This window comes from Colobus angolensis, unplaced genomic scaffold, assembly GCF_000951035.1.
Source record: "Colobus angolensis palliatus isolate OR3802 unplaced genomic scaffold, Cang.pa_1.0 Scaffold228, whole genome shotgun sequence".
NCBI lineage: Eukaryota > Metazoa > Chordata > Mammalia > Primates > Cercopithecidae > Colobus > Colobus angolensis.
Genome location: NW_012115466.1, coordinates 1,099,935 through 1,121,779, shown reverse-complemented (window position 1 = coordinate 1,121,779; position 21,845 = coordinate 1,099,935). Strand labels below are relative to the sequence as shown.

At 35.8% G+C, this 21,845-nt stretch overlaps 1 protein-coding gene across 3 annotated transcripts in view; it reads right to left on the bottom strand.

Annotated features, from left to right (window-relative positions):
• The window catches only part of TBL1XR1 (transducin (beta)-like 1 X-linked receptor 1), a 189,124-nt gene that overhangs the window by 27,462 nt on the left and 139,817 nt on the right, over positions 1-21,845 (bottom strand). For all 3 annotated transcript variants that reach the window (XM_011944134.1, XM_011944135.1, XM_011944133.1), the window contains 5 exons: positions 17,114-17,216; positions 5,680-5,825; positions 3,441-3,663; positions 2,415-2,547; positions 1,934-2,075 (listed from right to left, as the gene is read on the bottom strand). In XM_011944134.1, the coding sequence (XP_011799524.1) occupies positions 1,934-2,075; positions 2,415-2,547; positions 3,441-3,663; positions 5,680-5,825; positions 17,114-17,171 (702 nt within the window). In that variant the 5' untranslated portion in view covers positions 17,172-17,216. The remainder of the gene's footprint in view (positions 1-1,933; positions 2,076-2,414; positions 2,548-3,440; positions 3,664-5,679; positions 5,826-17,113; positions 17,217-21,845) is intronic.

Sequence of the window (21,845 nt, the reverse complement as noted above, 5' to 3'; positions counted from 1 at the left end):
TCCCACTATGAAATATTTGCCAATAAAAAGAGCAACACAAGCAAAAGAGCCAGAAAAGAGCGCAGGCTGACTTTATAGTTAATGAAGTAAGAATAACTGCCTACTTTACCAGGAGGAAAAGTCCATATAAATTTCTCTCAACTTTTATTCCCTTGCTACGCGCCTTGCCTCGATGAATGGTGTAATAAAAGGACAGATCTAACTAACTCTATGCAAACGCAAAAGTTACAGATTATAGTAAACAGACTATTGCTAGAATGACTAAACATTACTGGAGAATGAAATCCTGCATTACTTGACATATTCTTGATGGGTTTTGGTAAGGGCATTCAAAACAAGATCACCTATTTCACATCTCTCAAGCCATTTTAGCAGTATGGCTAAGTGATAAACAGAAACAAATGCTGGTTCTGGGAAATGCAGACGCAGTTCTGCTAAGACATGGCAATCCCTTAGGGCTCTACCTGAAGAAGAAGGGGAGCCATGTTGAAGTCAACAGTAAAAGCGTATTTCCAGATTCTACACAATGTTAAGTTTCCTCTAAACTATCAGTCCCTAAATGTTTTAGTTCATGAACTGCTCAACTAGGAGAAGAATACTTTCAAGATGAGAAATCTCACAGGCTCTCTTGCTTTAGCCACGGAAAAGAATCATTGATCGAGGATGATGTTTTCTAAGCTCACGGTGATTAACACATTTTCAAAAAGCCCACACTTTTCAAAACTATAAAATGCAGTTCAGAACTACCAAGCTCAACAAACCAATATTCATTCATTAACCATCCTTTTCAGTGTAAACTGTAAATTTCATTAAATTAACATGACCAGTGGGCCAGGTAGCATAAGAAAGCTGTAAGATGTCTGAACTAAGATACAATAAGGGCCCATATTAAGAAAATAATTCTATCTTGATCCTACAAGTAAATAATACTACAATGTGCTAAACCCCTTTGGAATTTTTAGAATTGTCATACGGAGGGGAAGAGTAAACATGCTGCTGGCAATTTTGGAAGAAAATGCTAAAAATACCTAGTTACGATTTCTGAAAAAACATGTCACAGAAACTGAGAACTTTAGTGGGAATAATGATTTTAAAGATAGATCTCATTCCTTGGAAAAAGAATTAGAAGATCCTTTAGAAAGCCCACAAAGGGTTGTTAAATAGAAGAGAAAAGAACATTCATTTGCTGAGGAAGAACTACTATCGTGAGATATTCTTTGCAATGCTGAAATAGATCTAAGAGGTTTGGAGGCGGGGCGGGGGCTAGCAGGGTGAGGTAAGAGATGTATTTATAACTAAATGGTGAGAATTTATCAACAATGAAGTCAAAGTTTTTTGTAAGTCAGAGTAGTCAAGTTGTCCTGAAAGATGTTGAATCATACACAGAATCAGAGAATTAGAAGATTCCTACAGTGGGAATAAAATTTAGACGTTATCTAGACTAATGATCCCTAAAAGGAAATTGGTAATAAAGTTGTAACAGTTCACAGAACAAAGAGAAAAACAAGAACATGTTTTCTGCTACATAGAATTCTTTTATCCCCCAACTAAGAACTCGGTTGTTATGGATTTAGTATGTTGTTTGTTATTATGGTAAGAATTTTCGCCTATTATCTCAAATATTTAGGTACCATTTTCACAGATCTACTTGACATTTAAGGAAAACGAAGTACAGAGTAAAAAGTAACAACTTAACCAAGGAGATGCTGCGGGATACACTGAAGAGCTGGACATTGTACCCTGGTCTAAGGCAAGTTTGTGTCTTTAACACCATAGTGGAGGAGAGGGCTGGTAGGCGATGACTCCCAGTTTGTTGTTACTAGTTAATAAAACCCCAATTTCTGAACAAATAGACAAACCCTGCCATGAGTCTGAGGCTCTGAGGGTTAGGTATACTAGTAATTATATCCATCATGGATATAGTGATACTCACATTCCAATCTAGAGATGTGACATCCTTGTTGCTTGGAACATCTTGTCCTCCTTCTCGTATACAATGTCTAAGTACTAACTGTGTAGAGCCACTGGTGCTGTTCTCACTAAGATTCCATATTCTTGCTGTTGAGTCTCCAGACCTATAAAAGCATGCAATGTATTTTAAATCCGCATGACATTCTCAACTATCAGAATCAAGGCAACATATTTACATCTGAACATTAATAAGGCAAATAAAAACTAAACTACCACAGATTTTCCAGTATTTTTCCCATTCTACATGTTGGGACCCCCAAGCGTTCTCGAAACAGTAAGTTTAATTAAAAATTCTACAATTACTTCATGAAGGAATAAAACATTTACAGAGACAAAATGGCCACAAATAAGCAACAACAGAAAACCTGAATAATGCATATGTTTATAAAACGCTCAGTAAGATATTTGTAAAAGCCATTTTAGTATCACTTTGAGAAACACACCCTGATGCTAGGAGATCACTAACAGGGTTCCAGGCACAGATGAAAACTTCAGATTCATGGCCCCGCAACACAACTGCTTTATTAGGAGGAATTTCAACATCCCCATCCACTTCCATCATATCAGTATGATTATCTGCATCGTGAAAAACAAGTAAGCAATTCCAGTTAGGCAGTATTACAACATGGCGGATGGGTGAATTCTTAACTAGCAAATACCTTCCTTTATCACATACAGTGTTAACATTATCAAGTTAAGCTGAACATGACTACACAGTCTTAGTCACATAGAAAATAAATTCTTACCTTTAATTAAGTATTGACCATACTTTTTTTTTTAAGAGGGATGGGGGTGGGGGTGGGGGTGGGATGCAGACTTTAAATGATTAGACTTAAACATGGATAAAACGATAAAATGGTTTGAACTAAACATGTCTACCAGTACTATTCTGAGTTTCTGCCAGTAGGGGTTGCTGATATCATTCATATAACATGAGTTGCCTTTCATCTCAGTGTCAGAGCTCTATGGTATTTGTTGATAACTAGTATTACAATTTCATTTAGAAATCAAATGTAGATACAAAAATTCATTTAATGATGGGAAAAGGGCTTCTAGATATTTTAAAAAGAAAATAAAAGTAAATCTAGCTTTTTGGAGCTTCAGGAATAAAAATCTGAACTGTGTGATACAAGTTAAGGAAACAAGTTGGTGCAAATAACAGATGAAATTATTTCGGCATAGAAGATGGGACATTCTGTTAAAGCAAATATTTCCTCTAAGAATAAATTTTTAAAAATTCTTATCTCCTGGGACCTTCCTGGGGGATGGAGGGTGGAAGGAAGAAGAGGATCAGAAAAAATAACTATTGGGCACTAGGCTTAGTATCTGGGTGATGAAACAGTCTGTACAACAAACCCCTGTGACATGAGTTCATCTATTTAACAAATCTGCACATGTATCCCGAATTAAAAGGTTAAAAAATAAATAAACCATGTAATTAAAAAAAAAAAATTCTTGTCTGAGCTCACTTGCTATAGTATGTGCTCCATTCTCCTCCCCATTTGCTGTGTTTTCTCCATTTTTTGCAGATCCTTGTTGGCTGGCTGCAGCTGCGGCAGCTGCAGCAGCTGCTGCCTGTTGCTGTGCAAGCTTATCTCTATAAGCTTGTTGTCTTGTTTGTACTACATCAGGCATTACGGCATCTATCAGGGACAGAGACTCTATTGGTCGACCATCAAACAAGGTACCATCCTGGATTTGGAAAATTGTGAGAGAAGAAAAATCAAAGGCAATATTTAAAGTTATTTGTATTTATACAAAATCAGAAATGAAATGAAAATCTTCATTCCTAGAAAAACATTTTGAGGAACTTGCTGAATTCATATAAGAAGTCCGGAGGGAATAAAGAAACTACAAGCAGCAACTGGAAATGACTGCTTAAATTTTCCTTTTTATTTAGTTCACACTATTATTACAGTATAGAGCTGTACAGATAGAGCTGAAATGAAAGGGATAAGATGTAGGCCAAGCTGATAAAAAGGTTTATTAATTAGGTTCTGAAATTCTGTTAGTCAAAGCAACAAACAATATGGAATAGCTCATATAATGATCAGAGGCCTGGTGCCCCATTATAGTAAATACCTCTTTTAAAAAACTAAAAACTTTGAGCTAAAAAGTTTCTTGTGATTTGATTCAAATATTAAAGCTGAAATAGACTTCATGAGCTATAGTGCTCTTGAATATTAGGGAGTTGTTGAAATTTCCAAAGCTCCACTTATTGATATTAGGAAGTTCCTACTAAAGAGTTCTCCAAGTAAGCACAAGAAGAGACACAAACACAGAGCAAGTCAGAAATACAAAGAGTACAAATTAGCTGGGAACATGCATATGTGAAGTCTGGTTCACTTAAACTGGTAAACGCGTATCAGTGACAATCTCCAGTGTCATCGTAGGGTAACGTGAGCTGCAAAAACACAGCACATTTTTGCAGTGTTTCTGAACTGCAATTGTAACGTAATATTTGAGGAACGGAAGAAAGCATTTTAACTTATAAATAATTTTAAAAAGATACTACACCCAACACAGATACACTGTGGAATAAGCGCTATGTCAAATTTACACACGTTGTAAGAAAAAATTTAGTTTTGTGTTAGTGGATTTTCACTCAAAGAGCTGAGGAAACAAACAAAAAAATCCATTTTAGTATATTATGTAATTTCTAATTCTAGTAATAATCATTGATACAGAAATCATGGATACTTCAGTTTAAAAAATACTCGCAAAAGTGGAACATGTTAATCTCTGAAATAAAAGCAATGGGAAAAGCTCCACACTATACACAAAAATTTTAAACTAGGCTGGGTGTGGTGGATCACCTCCCAGCATTTTGGGAGGCTGAGGTGGGCAGATTACCTGAGGTCAGGAGTCAAGACCAGCCTGGACAACATGGGGAAACCCCATCTCTATAGAAATACAAAGATTAGCTGGGCGTGGTGATGGGTGCCTGTAATCCCAGCTGCTCAGGAGGCTGAGGCAGGAAAATCGCTTGAACCCAAGAGGCAGAGGCTGCAGTGAGCCGAGATTGCGCCACTGCACTCCAGCCTGGGCAACAGGGCAAGACTCCGTCACACACCCAAAACAAAACCAAAACCAGAAACAACATTTTAAAGTAGACCAGGGGTTTACAACCTTTTTCTGTAAAAGAGTAGACAGTAAATATTAATTTAGGCTTTGCAGGTCATAAGGTCTCTGTCGCAACCACTATTCTGCCAAAAGTAGCCATAGACAATATGTAAATGAGTGTGGCTGTGTTCCAATCAAATTTTATTTACTAAAACAGAGAGCAGCATTTGGCTAATGGGCCACAGTATGCTGACACCTAAGCCAAACAAACTACTCACATGTAGTCCTTAGATCAGCAGTAACATCCAGAGTTGGCTTCAACTATAAACTAGTTTAAATTAGGGTGTATTCAAATATTGTGAGAATTTACACTTTTCAGGCCAATAATTATGATCTTAGCATTTCACAGCATAATGCTGTTAATAAAAATTATTTCTTAGTGTTTACTTATAAAAACAGATGAAGGCAAACAAACTACTAGGCGCCAACACCTTGCCGGTGCAACCTGACTACTACATTAGGGATGAACTGTCTGCACTTTTGTTAACCTTGTGAAGCTAAAGTCAGAATACTGAATAAGGAAGCAAGACAGCTGACTTAACGGCATATTTAAGAGTAAAAATTAGTACTTGAAGTCTTCCTTACCTCATTAATACTAACTTCTGCTTCTACATACTGTAGACCTTTCTGGATGATAGAAATCAATGCAGCAGGTGGGACGAGGGCACCATTTATATTGGACTGACTGATATGGCTTTCTATACCAAAGGTAAATGCTGAATGAGAAAATCCTAAAAACAAAAGAAAAGGCATGAGAATTTATTTTCCTAGTGGCAACATTCTAAATGACACACAAAAAAGATCACTACAATCTTACGAAATCCCATTCTAACCATTTAAAATCCCAGACCAGTATGCTAAGGGCGTGTGTGTGTGTGTGTGTGTGTGTGTGTGTAAACATGTCAGCCTTTACATATTTTCTTTTTCTCTTAATTACTTAATGCAACTCTTTAAAATTTCTAGTAAATACTTGATTATATAGCTTCAAATTTTCTAAAATGTAGTCATAGTACACAACTTTTCTTAACAAAAAGCATCAAGCTTAAAAGGTAAAACAAGTCTTTGGAAATCATGTAATTCAACTGCTTCACTTAAGATAAATCAGGCGAAGACAGATTGTTACATTTAATATTTCTGTAGTATATTTTAACATTTTTTACATCTAGAATTAAGGAAATTTATTTCAAATTTTCTTTCATCCCAGTTCAAGTATTCAGCATTTCTCAAAAATGGTACACATAATACGCTTTAAATAGGAATTCATTCATTCTGAATGATCTTCATTTACTTCATGTAATTGTTAACTACTCTGTAGTTATAATTCAATAATGTCTTTAAAGCAATCTAGCACTCAGGTAAAATCTGAAGTATTTAAATTTCTACATATAAACTGTCAAACATCTGATAAATTCAGTATTTTGGAGCTCTTTGAAACTACTTAGGAAAACTAATAAAAACTAATTAAAAATAAATTTAAATAGTAAAAAATCATAATCGTTAAATACTATTTTATGTATCAATTAAGTGCTTTAAAAAATACCAATTCTTTGCCACTTCGTAATAACTCATCTATATGAAATATTTAAGAAATGAACAGCTAGCAAATGATTATCTGGTTTATAGGTCTCTATTAGCAATTACTTAGTTTTAACTTGAAATACTTAAAACCAAAGCACTTACTTAATAAAAATCTCTTTATGCTGGCCTTGCTTTTTGTGCATATCTGGTCAAAATTCAAAGGTAAAATTCTAATAAGCTGATAAACCAAGGATGGTTATTTACTGAAATAATAACCATGATTTATCATTAAGTAGTAATTTTTATAAAGTATTTTAAACAATTAAATTGTACATGTAATACAGAATATTAATAAACATTTATACTAAATAAAGGAAATAAATATGGGCTTATTTTGGGTCTTGGTTAAACTGATTTAATCTATATAGTATCTCTGTTGGCTAGACTGTCTAGTTTTTCAGTGTTTAGTACATGTCTTTTTTGGATTTTGTGCTTCCACTCTTATATTCCTTGTGGTACTGATAAACAGTCTAGTATAAAATACTGTGGGCTCACAAACAGCATGTGGCTAGGAAAATTTGGTTATTTGATAGTCAAAGTACACCTAAGTTGACTTTCCTCGTAACCCCCACCTTCTCTCTTTGGAACACCTAACCCATTATGTTCACAACATCTAACCCACAGTGGAAAAGGTAAGCGGAAAAATGTTCCCTCTAAAACCTTGATTTTAGCCCCTGATTTTGCCCACAGGCAAGATCATAATTAAATGCATTTATAATTTTCACCTTAACCTGAACTCACAGAGATAGCTAAGAAAGATACCAATGGGGCAGGGGGTAGAGAAGCACCGTTTTGATTTGTCCCTATCAAGAAACCCACAACTACCCGAATATGAGTAGATTTCAGATCACCAAGGTAGAAAACAGAATAAGGATGAGGGAGGATGGGGAGAAACAATGAGAGACACAGCAGTAAAATCCTTAAGGTGGAGGTTGGAGATTCCTGTTTTCAATTATATACCCCCTCCCTGAATAAATTCACAGTAAATCATCCATAGTAAAAACAGCCAAACAGCCAAGCAGCTTAAGAGATTTAAGAAAACTTTGAGACAGAAGACATCATTTATGGCGGGCCTATACCATATGCTAGATACTGTGCACAAACATATAAGTTTATTATTTTATAGTCTAATGGAAAAACACAACTAATAAATGAGAAAGTACAGATTCAAATTCATTCAGAGACTCTACTATTCCTCTTGAACAGTTAAAATATGGTCAAGGATAAAGCTAAGGGAGAGAGTGAGCTCCTGTTTCCTGACAGAAAGTAAAAGATGACCTTTGTTTTCAACTCAGGGTCCTGGAAAGTGGTTACACAGTGCATGAAACAATGAGCCATCTTACTGCCATATTTACTGCCAAGGTTTTGAAAGTGTCTTGACTTATATAATGCTTATAAATTTGTTTGAAGTACATGATTTCTGTACACTTTATTCATGGCTGTAATTTAAACAGTCAAAATTGTTCAATTTAGACTCTATTTAATTAGCTTATAGCGTTTAAGTTTAAAGTAATAATATGTTCAAGAACAGCAGGTGGAACTGTGCCAATTTCCGGCTGGAATGCTGCAGATATCCTGAATTTGTCCTGTCAGACCAGGAGAAAAACTATCACAGGTGCTTACATGCATCTGAAGGTACTGCAGATGTACTTATGGTGCTCTCAAATAGCAACAAAACATCCCTGAAGTAGTCATTAGCACTGTTCTGGCACTACTCATTAATGTTTACCCTAGAGAAGTTCCACACTTAAACGTTCTGCTTAAATGTTGAATTCAACTAGAATATTTTATTTATTTCTAGCCATGGCATTACATAGCAGTTTAAAATTATGATGTTTGAAATTACTTTTCTTCTTCCCCTCCCTTAAACTGCTTTTCCTCAGAAACCTCTGATCTCATTTCACTACACCTGAAACTCATAGTCATCCTAACTCCCTGTTCTCTCTCGGTCCCTGGCATTTGACAATTTACCAAATCCTACCATCCTACTCCAAATCCTACCACTCTACACCATCTGTATATGCTCATCACCTTACCTTTTCTGCCAGATCTGTGTGTAGTCCCCATTACACTTTGCTATATACATTTCTTTCCCCTCCTCCTCAATTCAGTATATATGCCAAGCTACAGCTAGACTATTACCTGTAAAACAAAAAACTGGTCATATCACTTCTTGCTTGAGAATTTTCAATGATCCCCTTGGCCTTCATAATAAAGGTCAAACACCTAACTATGACACACAGTTGTTTTTGTAATCTGGCTCTTCTGTTTCTCCAGTCTCATCTCCATACTACACACCGCCCGTCTCACTCCCATTACACAATAAATTCAAGTGGTGGCAAATAGATATAATTTGAATATGCTGTGTTACATATCACACCTCTGAGCCTTATGTGCTCCTTTGCTCTTTCTCCTATCGAATGGAGGTGAAATCCTCTTTCACTACACCAGGGCTAATCAGTCTCTCCTATGCTGATCCTAAAATTTCTCTATGTGTGGCACTTACCACACTGGTTATCATCTCTGTGGCTATGGTTGTTTGCCTTTGTGTGACTACTAGACTGGGATCCTGATAAAAGGGTTATGTCTAGTAATCCTTTAATTCTGGGAAACTAGCACATTACCTGAGTCAACAAGTACTCAATAAACATTTTTTAAATTAGAATGCAATTATACTATAATGTATTTTGGCACATCAAAAAAAATCTGTGACTCCAGAAAAAGCATATGACTTAAGTCTTCCTTGGAAAAATCTAAAACTTGAACTAGTTTCGTGCCAGAAGCTATTTCCATTTATCTGTAAATATACATGCAGAAAAGGCTTTTTCCAGGGACAGCTTTTGATTTATATAATAGGAGGCAAAAGAGACCACCTAAATCTGTTAAATGTTAGAATCCGGCATGACCATCTAAAATAGCATCCCTGCTTTCCAAGGGTAAGAGCAAATCTGATAGTGCCTCTGTAATCAAGTACACTCTAAACACTGACTAGGGTATTGAGATTTAGGGAGTAGAAGAGAGACTCCAGAAAGAAATAAGGCTGAAACACATGAAGTATATAGCCATTCAGTGACAGAGACAAGCAACGGCAGCTGGTAGGGAGTGCCATTTTCTATAGATTGCTTGTTTCAGAAAGTGCTTTCTGTAAGAATGTTAGGGACTGTGTTCTCAAAGGAGAGTTAGTCATATAGAGCCTGCCAACTCTACCTTGCAAATAGGCAACACAAGAATAAGAAAATGGACCCTGAACACCAAGGTTATGGTACAGGATGACTAGATGAGACAAACTGGTGAAAAAGGCAAAGCTTAAATATGACCACAACATACTGCATCTGAAACGAAAATCTGATTGATCCAAGGTCCTATTTAAGCTTCAAGTCAGAAAAGCCTAGCAAAATTATACTCATGTTCTCATCATTCAATGCTTCCTCAACTCCAACTCTGCCCTACAGATCCAGATATTAGAAAAGGTAAACAGGATGGGGAAAAAAATGACACAGGGGATCTTTGTCATTGAAAAGCTAGACCTAGTACTTATACACGAGCCATACAATTTTGTGCCCTAATTTTGCCCTTAAAAATACATGTAACTATGAACATTTTAAATAAATAATACTTTCTGAAATAATTTTAATAGCATCGTAATACTCAGCCAGTAAATTATTCATGTCATAGCTGGACCTTTGAACTTTTCCAATGATCACTATTTTAGAAGAATCTTACCTCAAATATCTATAATGTATAGGCTTTTGCCATGTACAATGTTTTTTTTTTTCTCTCTCTCTCTCCTTAGGCTGGATTCCCTCAAAAGCTGAAGGGGATATAAGCATTTTAAAGAAGGTTTTCATCACTGCCAAATTGCTTTCCAAAAAAATTATACAAATTAATAATGTCAAAAGCAATTTACATGTTTCCTTATACTCTCACTATGCTGGCTAGTCCTAAAAAACAAACAAAAAAATGCTAATTAACACTGAACAAATTCTCTGTTTGACAACTATTAAAGGGCCATTGTCCTTTGATAAGTGTGTTAGCAGGACTGTGTAATATGAATTTCCTGCATCAGCAAAAAATGGTAATTTAGCTTACAAAAAGAGGAGAAAAACTTTATTTGGGGAAAGAAACAGAATTATAATTATCAGTATTTATGACAACTGCTTGCTGTTTATTGTTAATTAGTCATGGATATAACCATGTGTGTAAAATCAAGGTTATTCTATATTACATTTGATTATAAAACAAAACTATATACCTACTTGCACGTCTGTAGCTGGTCATCTACTGATAAAAACTGAAAGGCAGACTGAAGGTGGACATACCAGACGCTGAGCTCTCTTCAGTGCAGTTCTTCATGCCTAGAAGCACATTACTGATAACCACTTTAACCTGACTCCATTGAATCCACTGGTAATGTCTGTTTATAAATGGCACTGGGCGTAAGGTACACAGAACAGAACGGCCCAGTTACATTTATCTGAGTCAACAAAGAAACTGCACTGTAATATCATTAACCATTACAGGGCTAATGTGAAACTGCTACAATAAAACAAAAAAAATGAATGAAAGAGCTATACGTTACATGGTAGTACAGGTCAGAGCTTTAATGTTATACATAAAGGTTAGTTTGTGCCTACTGTGATCACGTTGTCTAAATTAAAAAATAATTGTCTATGGTTCTGACTTGTGATCTTACAAACAAATACAACATTTGAAGTAATAATCACCATCTCAAAAAAATGGTATGGTACAAGGCCTTTATTTCTAAGGAGACAGAAAATCCCATTGAAAAAGTTAGGGGGAAAAAAATGGAGGGAGTTAGGGTGCAAGAGAGATAAGGAGACCCTTCATAAACCAAACTCTTGAAGCCTACATGTATCATCCTTCTTATATATCATCCTGGTTAATACTGAGTGTCAACTTGACTGGATTGAAGGATACAAACTATTGTTCCTGGATAAAACCGTGAGAGTACTGCCAAAGGAGATGAACATCTGAGTCAGTGGACAGGGAGAGGCAGACTCACCCTCAGTCTGGGTGGGCACCATCTAATCAGCTGCCGGCACAACTAGGATAAAGCAGGCAGAAGAACATAGAAAAGACTAGACTTGCTGAGTCTTCCAGCCTTCATCTTTCTCTTGTGCTGGATGCTTCCTGACCTCGAACATCAGATTCCAAGTTCTTCAGCTTTTGGACGCTTGGACCTACAACACCAGTGGTTTACCAGGGGTTCTTGGGCCTTTGGCCACAGATGGAAGGCTGCACTGTCAGCTTCCCTCCTTTTGAGGTTTTGGGACTCAGACTGATCCACCACTGGCCTCCATGCCCCTCAACTTGCAGACGGCCTAGTGGGACTTTACCGTGTGATTGTGTGAGTCAGTTCTCCTTGATGAACTTCCTTTCATATATACACATATCCTATTAGTTCTGTCCCTCTAGAGAACCCTAATACAGATTGTATATATTTCCTTCTTATATATTATCTTTCCTATAAATACAGTATGCAACATCAGTTATTTTTTAAATAAATTTTTTAAAAGTAATAATATTCAGAATCACTATCTAGAAAGTTACTCATTTTAGCAATAAGGACATTTTGATTTTGCAATTCCAGTTAGTCTTTTAATTATAAGATGTGACTGTTTCATAGCTTCCAACAGTCAAGTACAATATAAATGGAGAAGTTATAGAGCTCTTAGACATGTAATAGTTAAATCTAGTATCAGTAATTCTTTCCCTAAAGCAAATATACAACTGAAGCAAGATAAAATGACATCTTCTTATAGAAAAGAGGTTTTCTTGTAAGAAAGACAGGTGTCAGAAAGTTCAAAAATTGCCAGAAAGTATTTCTTCAGAAAAAAAAATAAACCACAACTGCAAATAACCACAGGAGTCGATGGTGACGTAAAAGGTGGGGGAGAGATTAAAAAGGTCCAAACCACCTTAGTGCCTCTAAAATTAACACTATATCAGGTTCTACTATATGCAACTCAGCATGTACCACTAAGTATTTATCTGCATATAGTTGCTAGATAAGTTACTAGGGCAACGAAATTAATGCCCTTGGGCAAACACTAATTAAAGGAACAATACTTTTGAATCAAGTTAATCATTACTTACAGTACTATATATCAAATACGCTCAATTTTCAAGTCATTTCTAAAGAGAAAAAAATCATTTTATTCCCTAGGAAATATTTGTTGAACAGGGAAGTCTACTTCATAAACAGGCAGAATGGTGAGGACCAAAGAAATTTGCATAGGGTGAACTTTCTAGTGATAAAATTGCAAAAAATAAAAAGTTACAATAGTTAATAGAAACCCTACAATAAATGTATTTTTCTTTAGTTTTGATGAGTCTGAAGGATGGCTTATTTAAAACAGAGAAGTCGGCCGGGCCGGGCGTGGTGGCTCAAGACTGTAATCCTAGCACTTTGGGAGGCCGAGATGGGCGGATCACGAGGTCAGGAGATCCAGACCATCCTGGCTAACACGGTGAAACCCCGTCTCTAATAAAAAAATACAAAAAACTAGCCGGGCGAGGTGGTGGATGCCTGTAGTCCCAGCTACTCGGGAGGCTGAGGCAGGAGAATGGTGTGAACCCGGGAGGCGGAGCTTGCAGTGAGCTGAGATCCGGCCACTGCACTCCAGCCTGAGCGACAGAGCGAGACTCCGTCTCAAAAAGAAAAAAAAAACAAACAGAGAAGTCCATCAAATATTTGAGGCTGAATATCACAATGTAAATCCCTTCTCCACAGCAACATATTTTGTAAGTGAAAAAAAATGAATCTGAGAATTTATGTAATTTTGGAGGAGGAGGGAAACTTTCAACAGATAGTATCTTCTAGTATTGACAACAGTAAAAAACATTTAAAACAATTTAAGTGATTTTCCCTCTGGAGATAGATACCACAGTCAACACTGAACAATATACAGAGAACAAATGTTAAAAGTTCTTACAGAAAAACAGTATTACTAAACCACGTATTTATCAAAACATAAAAACTTTCACAACGTGTTTTTGGACAGTCTTTAGATAATAAGACAGGCCAGGGGGGAATTTTATTTTTCCTTTTTGGAAATCTTCACAAACCAGTCCTTTGAATGTCTCTGCACAAATCCTTCCTTTGCCACGATGTTCCTTTTCTGCTATCTCCTAATCCAATTCAGTGCTCTATTGCAGGGAAAGCAGCAGTATAAAGATTCCAGTTTGTTCAGTATTACTTTAGATCTTTCAAGAAACATAGTTATAACCTAAGAGCAATTTATATCGTATTTCTCAGATATTGAATGACTAATTCTCAATAAGTATCATTTGTAGGTTGTGGTGACAAATATGACGAATCCCCAAAACAACCCAGAGAAGACATTACTGTACTTGATGATTCTGAATTAGGATCTATTGCAAAAATAGTCATATTTTAGTATAATTGGAAATCAGAACCAAGAAAAGGTTTTGGAATAAGTGGCAAGTGCCCAGATCTAAAGCTACTATGAGCATTTGTTATGGGTGAGATTCTGGGTTCTGTCTGAACTCTGTGCTGAGTTCACAGAATTGTAACATTCTCAAACTCTCTTCCGTATCCTATTTCTGGATGCAATTTCAAATAAGTATCTCGTGGCATGCTTTAAGACATAAAAATGCCTCATTATTTCTGCTGCCTCATGATTCCACCTGACCCACAAACACAAATAAACACTTTGAGTGGCAGTCCCTCTTTAGGATATGTTCTCATAGCCCAGACTGCAGCAGGTGTACACTCCATGCCTTCTACTTCATCTTGAATACTCAGCATAATTTTTCTGTCACGATATTGTGAATATGTTAAATACCTGTTATCAATTTTCTTGTCAAGTTCTAATTGTCTTACAACTAATATAGACCAGTGGTTTTCAAACTTTATTAAGCCAAAAGAATCATCTGGGGCATTTGTAAATTGCAGATTCCCAGGCCCCACTCAGTGTGACTCTGATGCAGGTAGTCAGAGGATCAAACTTCAGAACTCTTACATAAACAGTTCTTAAATTTATGGCAAGTTGCAGTACCGGGAAAACTGCCATAAGTCAAAATGTCATCAGTTGAGTCTGATTTTTCCCTATAAATCATAATGTAAATATGAAATTACAATTTTTACCGAGGGACTGGTGTTCACATTTTTAGAAATGTGATTTAGCATCGCCACTACATTGTAAAGTCTAAAACTTTGTAAAGAATATACAAAGCACACCTAAGAACATACTAAACAATCATGGAGAACTTGATATATCAGTCTACCATACAAATTTTTTAAAATTTTTGCTTTATGTTTATTTCAACACAAAACACCTTAAAACATGGAATTTAGAAGGGTTTTTTCTCTAAGAAGAAAAGCAAGTTGAAGAAGACTTTTGGGCCAGGTGTTGTGGCTCATGCCTGTAATCCCAGCACTGTGTGAGGCCGAGGCTGGCGGATCACCTGAGGTCGGGAGTTTGGGATCAGCCTGACCAACATGGAGAAACTCTGTCTCTACTAAAAATACAAAATTAGCCAGGTGTGGTGGTGCATGCCTGGAATCCCAGCTACTCGGGAGGCTGAGGCAGGAGAATCGCTTGAACCCAGGAGGTGCCTGAGCAACAAGAGCGAAACTCCACCTCAAAAACAAAACAAAACAAAAACACACTTTTGATAATATTTAATCTACTCATTCAGAAATTAAACGAGAATATTATTTTATTGCTCCTTTTTACTGTTTTCTTACAGTAACATCAAGTATCAATTTGTGGACTTTTGTTTAAAAAAGGAAAAATATGAGTGCTCTCATTAACACCACTGAACCACAAGGTACTGCTGAGCTATTCAACTGTTTCTAACTTCCAAAAGCAGTAACTTTATATGGTTCAACCTAAATAGTTGTCTTTACCATACACCAACAAGCCTTTACAATATATTTCCCATTTACTGATCCTTCACATGGTTTTTGCTCCAGTGTCCAAAAGTCTCAAAGCTCTGGCTTAAAAGGTGATCAAATTTAAAAGCAGAAAGCAGAGTTTGCTCTAATCAAAAAACTTTTTTCCATTTTGGTTGAAAGTACTACATAACAATTTTCAAACACAAGTATTTGAAATTGTTAAACTTGTTTACAAGTTACATATGTAACAATCACTAGTTACTACTTTTTCACTTTATTAATCATTTTATCTTATTCAAAACATTCTTTGGAAGTCGTCTTTTAGATCTGCCTTCAGTACCAGTCTACCAGTTTAAACAAAGAAAACAAAACAAGAGCTATTAACTTCGAAGCTTCATTATAAATTATTCTCTGTGGGCTTGGATACTAATCTCTCTTTCCCTCCCTGTCCTTCTGGACATCACTTTCACAGCTGTTACACCTCAGAGAGCGGCAGTGATCGTGCTTGTGAATAGAAAACCTCTACCCCCAAAAAATGCTCAGCACCGAAGAACAACTGGGAAAATCTCAGCAAGCAACAGGCTCTCAGATCGAAAGCCATGTTTGTATTCCTTGTATAGGAAAGGACAACTAACTATGCCACACAAGAAAAGTGATTCAAGTCTCAAAACCATAAACTAAGGGCTCAATATTCTACAAGCTCAGACCTCTACTCCATCCTTCCATCCTCCCTCACACTCGACTACCAAAGTTATCTTTCTTATGGGGCACCTCACCTTACTAAAACATTACAGTAACTTTACAGCATAATTTATAAAATTCAATCTCTAGACCATGACATTTGAAAGCACCAAATGCTTTCATTTTTTAGTAGCAATCGGCACTTCCATTGCAATTAACCTTTCTCATCATCCTATACCTCCACCCATACCCAACTGCGTTCCCTCTTCTACTTTTAAATTTTTGCTTAATCCATCTACATTTTCCCTTGCAGTATTCCTTTTGTTTTATCTATCAATAAAACTTGGAAGATCACTGATTGATTTAATATCAGTTGCTTTCAATGATTTCTACTTATAATTACTCCCACTACAATAATAACAACTCAGAACAAGGATACACTTAATCAATTCGGATAATAATTTTGAAAGCATTCTAGGAAAATACTGTTAATTTAATTTCCAAAATATGAACTACAATTAGGACCAACAACATTTAATTGAGGATTCTGGATATACATTATCAAACTGATGGTGGCTAAAAGTTTTTACGTTCCTACTAAACATATGCAATAATCTCACCTCATAACAAATTTTAAAAATGGTCTTTGAACAGTGAAAGCCGAACTGTTACAAATAATTGTCTTGTTTCCAACATATTTGAAAGAGTCAGAGAGTTAAACCATGCAGTAAAACATAGCTTTAAAATGGCAGTCCAGACATTAAGGAAACATACAAAGTTCAACGGTTTGGACTGATACAAATTTCAAATGCATAAAAGATTATTTTGAGAATATTAAAGTAATTTGAGGCCTATTTACTTTATAAAAGTACTCACCTGACTCTTGCAAGTATCTATATACCAAGAAGTTGACCTCATCACTGCTTATACTCATCTTTATTCCCACTTAAACCATGAGGTCACAACACAGGATATAACCCTAAAAATAAAACAAAGTTAATTATTTTCTCAGTAAAATATTTTTAAACAAGATGTAAACAATGTTGTAAAAACCATTTGATTTTACTAAATGATGTAAAACGAAGAAGGTTCTACATTGCCTAACAATAAACCCTGACAAAGTTAATTCCAATAGTTCGTAAAATGATAATACAACCAAAACATGGCTGGTGCTATTTTTCTTCAAAGTAACATACTGGCAAAAATAAAACAATTTTTTAAGAGGGCTTTAGCATAATATTTTAATGATTTTATCAAGTAGCATAAAAAGTTGCTCAATTTTTATCCTTAACTGTAAAAAGAAGTAAATTTTAAAAATAAAAAATGTTAGTTATTTGCAAGAAGACTGATTTCGTTAAAAAAGAATATTAGTTACTTGGGAAAAGACCATTGGGTGGGGTAGAACCATGAGTTATCCACTCCCGTTTTGTCTATGAAACTTGGCAGGGTATGAAGTTTCTATTTTCTCAACATCTCATCTGTAATGTTCAAGGCTCAAAAAGCTCTAGGTATGTATGAGATAGGCTCGAATACAGTTCCCAAAACTCAAATGATGCTCTCTTACTGGACATACTTAAATCCTGAACATGAAGTGGGGGAATAACTGAGGCATGACTCAAATATATTTAATATAGATAAACATATCTGTATTTGTTCTCAAATCACAGAAATGATTTAAAGGAGAGGTCAGGAAACTTTTATATAAAGAGCCAGACAATAAATATTTCAGGCTTTATCAACCATACAGCCTGTCACAATTACTCAACTCTGCTGTGTGGTACAAAAGCAGCAACATACAACATGTAAATAAACGAGTATGGCTGTGTTCCAATGAAACTCAACTTATGGACACTGAAATTTTGATTTCATAATATCATTGTATCATAAAGTATTCTTCTTCTTTTGGAATTTTTTCCCTAAGCACTTATAAAAATGTAAAGACCTTTCTTGTGATCCTTATAAAAGGAGAGCGAGCTAGATTTGGTCCACAATGTAGTTTGCTGATTCTTCTTTAAAAATGATATATTCACATCTATTCAGTATAAAGAAATATCTAAAGTGGAAGTATGCTGGTTGTCCTGTGACATCATGGATTTCTTTATGAAGTAGTTAACAGATTAAAAAAAAAAATCAAAAATTAACTAGCATTTGAGTAGGCTACTATTTGACAAACTGCTACTGCCCTAAATTGTGGAAAAAGTGGTGACTAAGTACCACCCATCAAGCTTGTATCTCACAGGGAGACAGACAAATGGGAGGCAATGACAATTTTCTAGTGGACACACACAGAGGAAGCCCTAACTAAAGTTAGCAGTCTAGGAATACACTTAGAAGAAGTGTCCTTGGTCTTCAGACTAAAGGAGGGGCCTGAAAACAAGGGTGCTCGGGGAAGGGAGGGAGTGAACAGAAGCATCCCATGAGCTGCAGTAGGTGTGGAAGTGCTGAGTGAAGACACAGGCAAGTAAGGCTTGAAATGCAGGCAGAAACTATATTGAGGAGGACCTTCGAGGCGGCACTAAGAGAAAACAAATCCATTAAACAGTTTCAGGAAGAGCAGGGAAAAGCACAGACTATAAAGAAGCTAGATGGGAGTAGGGGGAATTGGGGAGCCAAATTAGGAAGATACTGCAGTAATCCAGGAGAAGACTAACTCCTGGACTGTCACAGAGGAACACTGGGGTTCCAAAAATATTGAGGAGGTAGACTCAATGGTAACTGACTGGATGCACAGTTGAGGCATAGTTGAGGAAAAGGAAAGAATCAAAGGTTTCTCTCTGGACAAGTCAACGGCTGGTACTGTCAATTACTGAGATGGGAAACCACAAAGGAAGAGTGACAACTATAACATCTTCATCCAAAGAAAAGGTAACCTCTTCACCAAAAAAGTTAATTCAAAGAGTACAATTAATTTTATATAACCTGAATGTTTACTACATGCTTAATGTAGTGGTAAGGCAAATACTCCTTTTAGGATACTGGCCCAGGGCACTGGTCTAGAAGTACTATAGTACACTAGATGGTGAATGCTCTGGAGGACACTTTGCTCAACTTTAGCCTAACCACCAGTAAGGTGCAGTATTGTGCTCAACACACACAGCAGGCACTCACTCAATTCTGAAGACACGCTGAACTGAATGACTTTAAAAACAAAACATCCAACCCCAACCATGATACAATTACAAGAAATTAAATCATAATTTGATCTATCATGAATATGTTTGTCACAGGGAACAATTAGCAACTATTTAATTTTTTGGATTTCCCAAAATGAGATGGGCTAGTTGGAATCCAAGTGAGATAGACTGACAAAGAAAACAGAGTAAGTATTCTTCTCCCCTAATATCATTCAGTCCAAAACTTTGACGAAAGTATCCAATCTGCAAAGGTTTTTCACAATGCTGGTTCTGATTAGCAAAGGCCATCAATTTCCCAGCTGAAACTAGTAATAAATGATGCTTCAACACCACCTAATGCATTCCAGGGCAAAGAAAAACACAAATCAAAATGATAAATTACTGCTTATAAAAATTCCTTCAATAAATATATACTGCTGGTATATTTTTAAGTCATATTAAATACTGAATGAGAGCAGGAAAGTTATCTGTCCAAACTGCTATAAACTGATTATTTAATTGATTATAGTGTGATATCAGTTTCTGGCAATTAAGTTTTTTAAAGGAAAAAGACCTTGAAAGGCCTACTTCTAAAACAACTTGAAAGCCTATGTGCCAAAGAGTGAAATCAGAGAAAATGCCACTACTTCATTAGTGGACTAAATAATGCTTTGCAGAACTTGTCCATTATGGTTTGTTTATATAGCCAGATGAATGCTCTAGAATGTGATGTAGTCTTCACCTGCCTGTATAAGTACTAAATACTAGGAATTGGATCTCAAGGAGTACACAAGAAGACTTACTACTATAATTCCTCCATTATGGTATCTTTTAGAACAACTGTCTTTAAACTAGGTCACAAAACAGCCCTGAGACACTCATCCAATCTTTACACTTTACCACCCAGGTATCAGGCCTGATGAAGAGTATATCATGTATAAATGAAGTCCTGCCCTCAAAGAGCTTATGGGTTATTAAATAAACAGGATATTCAAAATAGACACTTCATAAATTCACAAAGCATTTATTTATATCTTCTACCTGATCATATTTACTCATTCTTAAATAGTAACTGAGATCCTCCCAAAAATTAGATCTTTGTAACTTTCCTCCTCTCAGAAATCTCTTGTATACTCATAAAAGCTTTTATTTAAAATTCCAATCACTTATAGACAATCAACTACTTAAACCACAGCTGTATCAAAGTAGCCAAAGCAAACACAAAATTAGCCTTAATATTTAGCCAATTGGTGGCTATATTCAAAACTTCACTTAATATTGTAAATGTTCACCATGAAATATCATCTAACTGCATAACTTTATAGACAACAATTCAGCAAATATTACAAAAACACAGGACTATTGAGGCAATCCAGCTATGACTCATTCAGTGAACTGAATATGTACAGCATTTTCAGCATCACAAAACTGAGTTCAGCATATACTCACTGTACAACTACTGCTCCAAATATTTAATCCTCTCCTAGTTCTTCTACACATTAAATACTACCTTAAACGTCACCCTCAATCATGACAGACAGCATATTCTTTTCTGACTCCATTCTTGAAGCCAGGGCTCAAGTGTGATCCTCAATTACATTATTTTAAATTTAAATGACTAAAAAAAACACGATGAAAGAGTTATGGATAGAAAGAAAGAAATAAGATTATCTTCTTAAATCTCCTATCTATAGCACATTTTTAAGAGATCTGGACACCCTTTGCATGCTCCAAAGTCAAATGTGTAATCGAAATTACTTTATCTTACAAACATAATTTAGTCCAAAACTTAAGCATAATTATAACTTAGAAGTGACAAACTTAAATTACTTTTCCTTCTCTTTTTCATTGGAATCCAGAGCTCAGATATAAATTAAAAATAACATCTCAGATGGCCTATATGATTTTAGACAAGTGATGCGAATTTTCTGGGTCTCTATGTCATCTATAAAATGAGAAAATTGAATCAGACAGTCTCCTCCACTTCTAAATTTCAAAGACTTGAGTCAGTTTAAGTTATAGAGTTGTATATAGGAACCCTGCAAGTCACGCGAGAGTATGAGGTCATAAAGTAATTTTTAAGAAAGCGTTTTTATAGACCTAAAAAATACATTAGAAGACCAAAAACAGGATCAGATCTCAGACAGACATCTCCAAGAATTAGGAAAGGGGAAAACAGTAAGTTCATCTCATTAAGAAATATTTAAGTACCTATTGCACACGATGTTTATTAGGACCTATCAACCTTTATAAATACCAACATATAAAGACATTAAAAAACAGTACACCACCTGGGCATGGTGGCTCACGCCTACAAATCCCAGCACTTTGGGAGGCCAAGGCGGGCAGATCACCTGAGGTCAGGAGTTTGCGACCAGCCTGATCAACATGATGAAACCCCATCTCATTAAGAAATATTTAAGTACCTATTGCACACGATGTTTATTAGGACCTATCAACCTTTATAAATACCAACATATAAAGACATTAAAAAA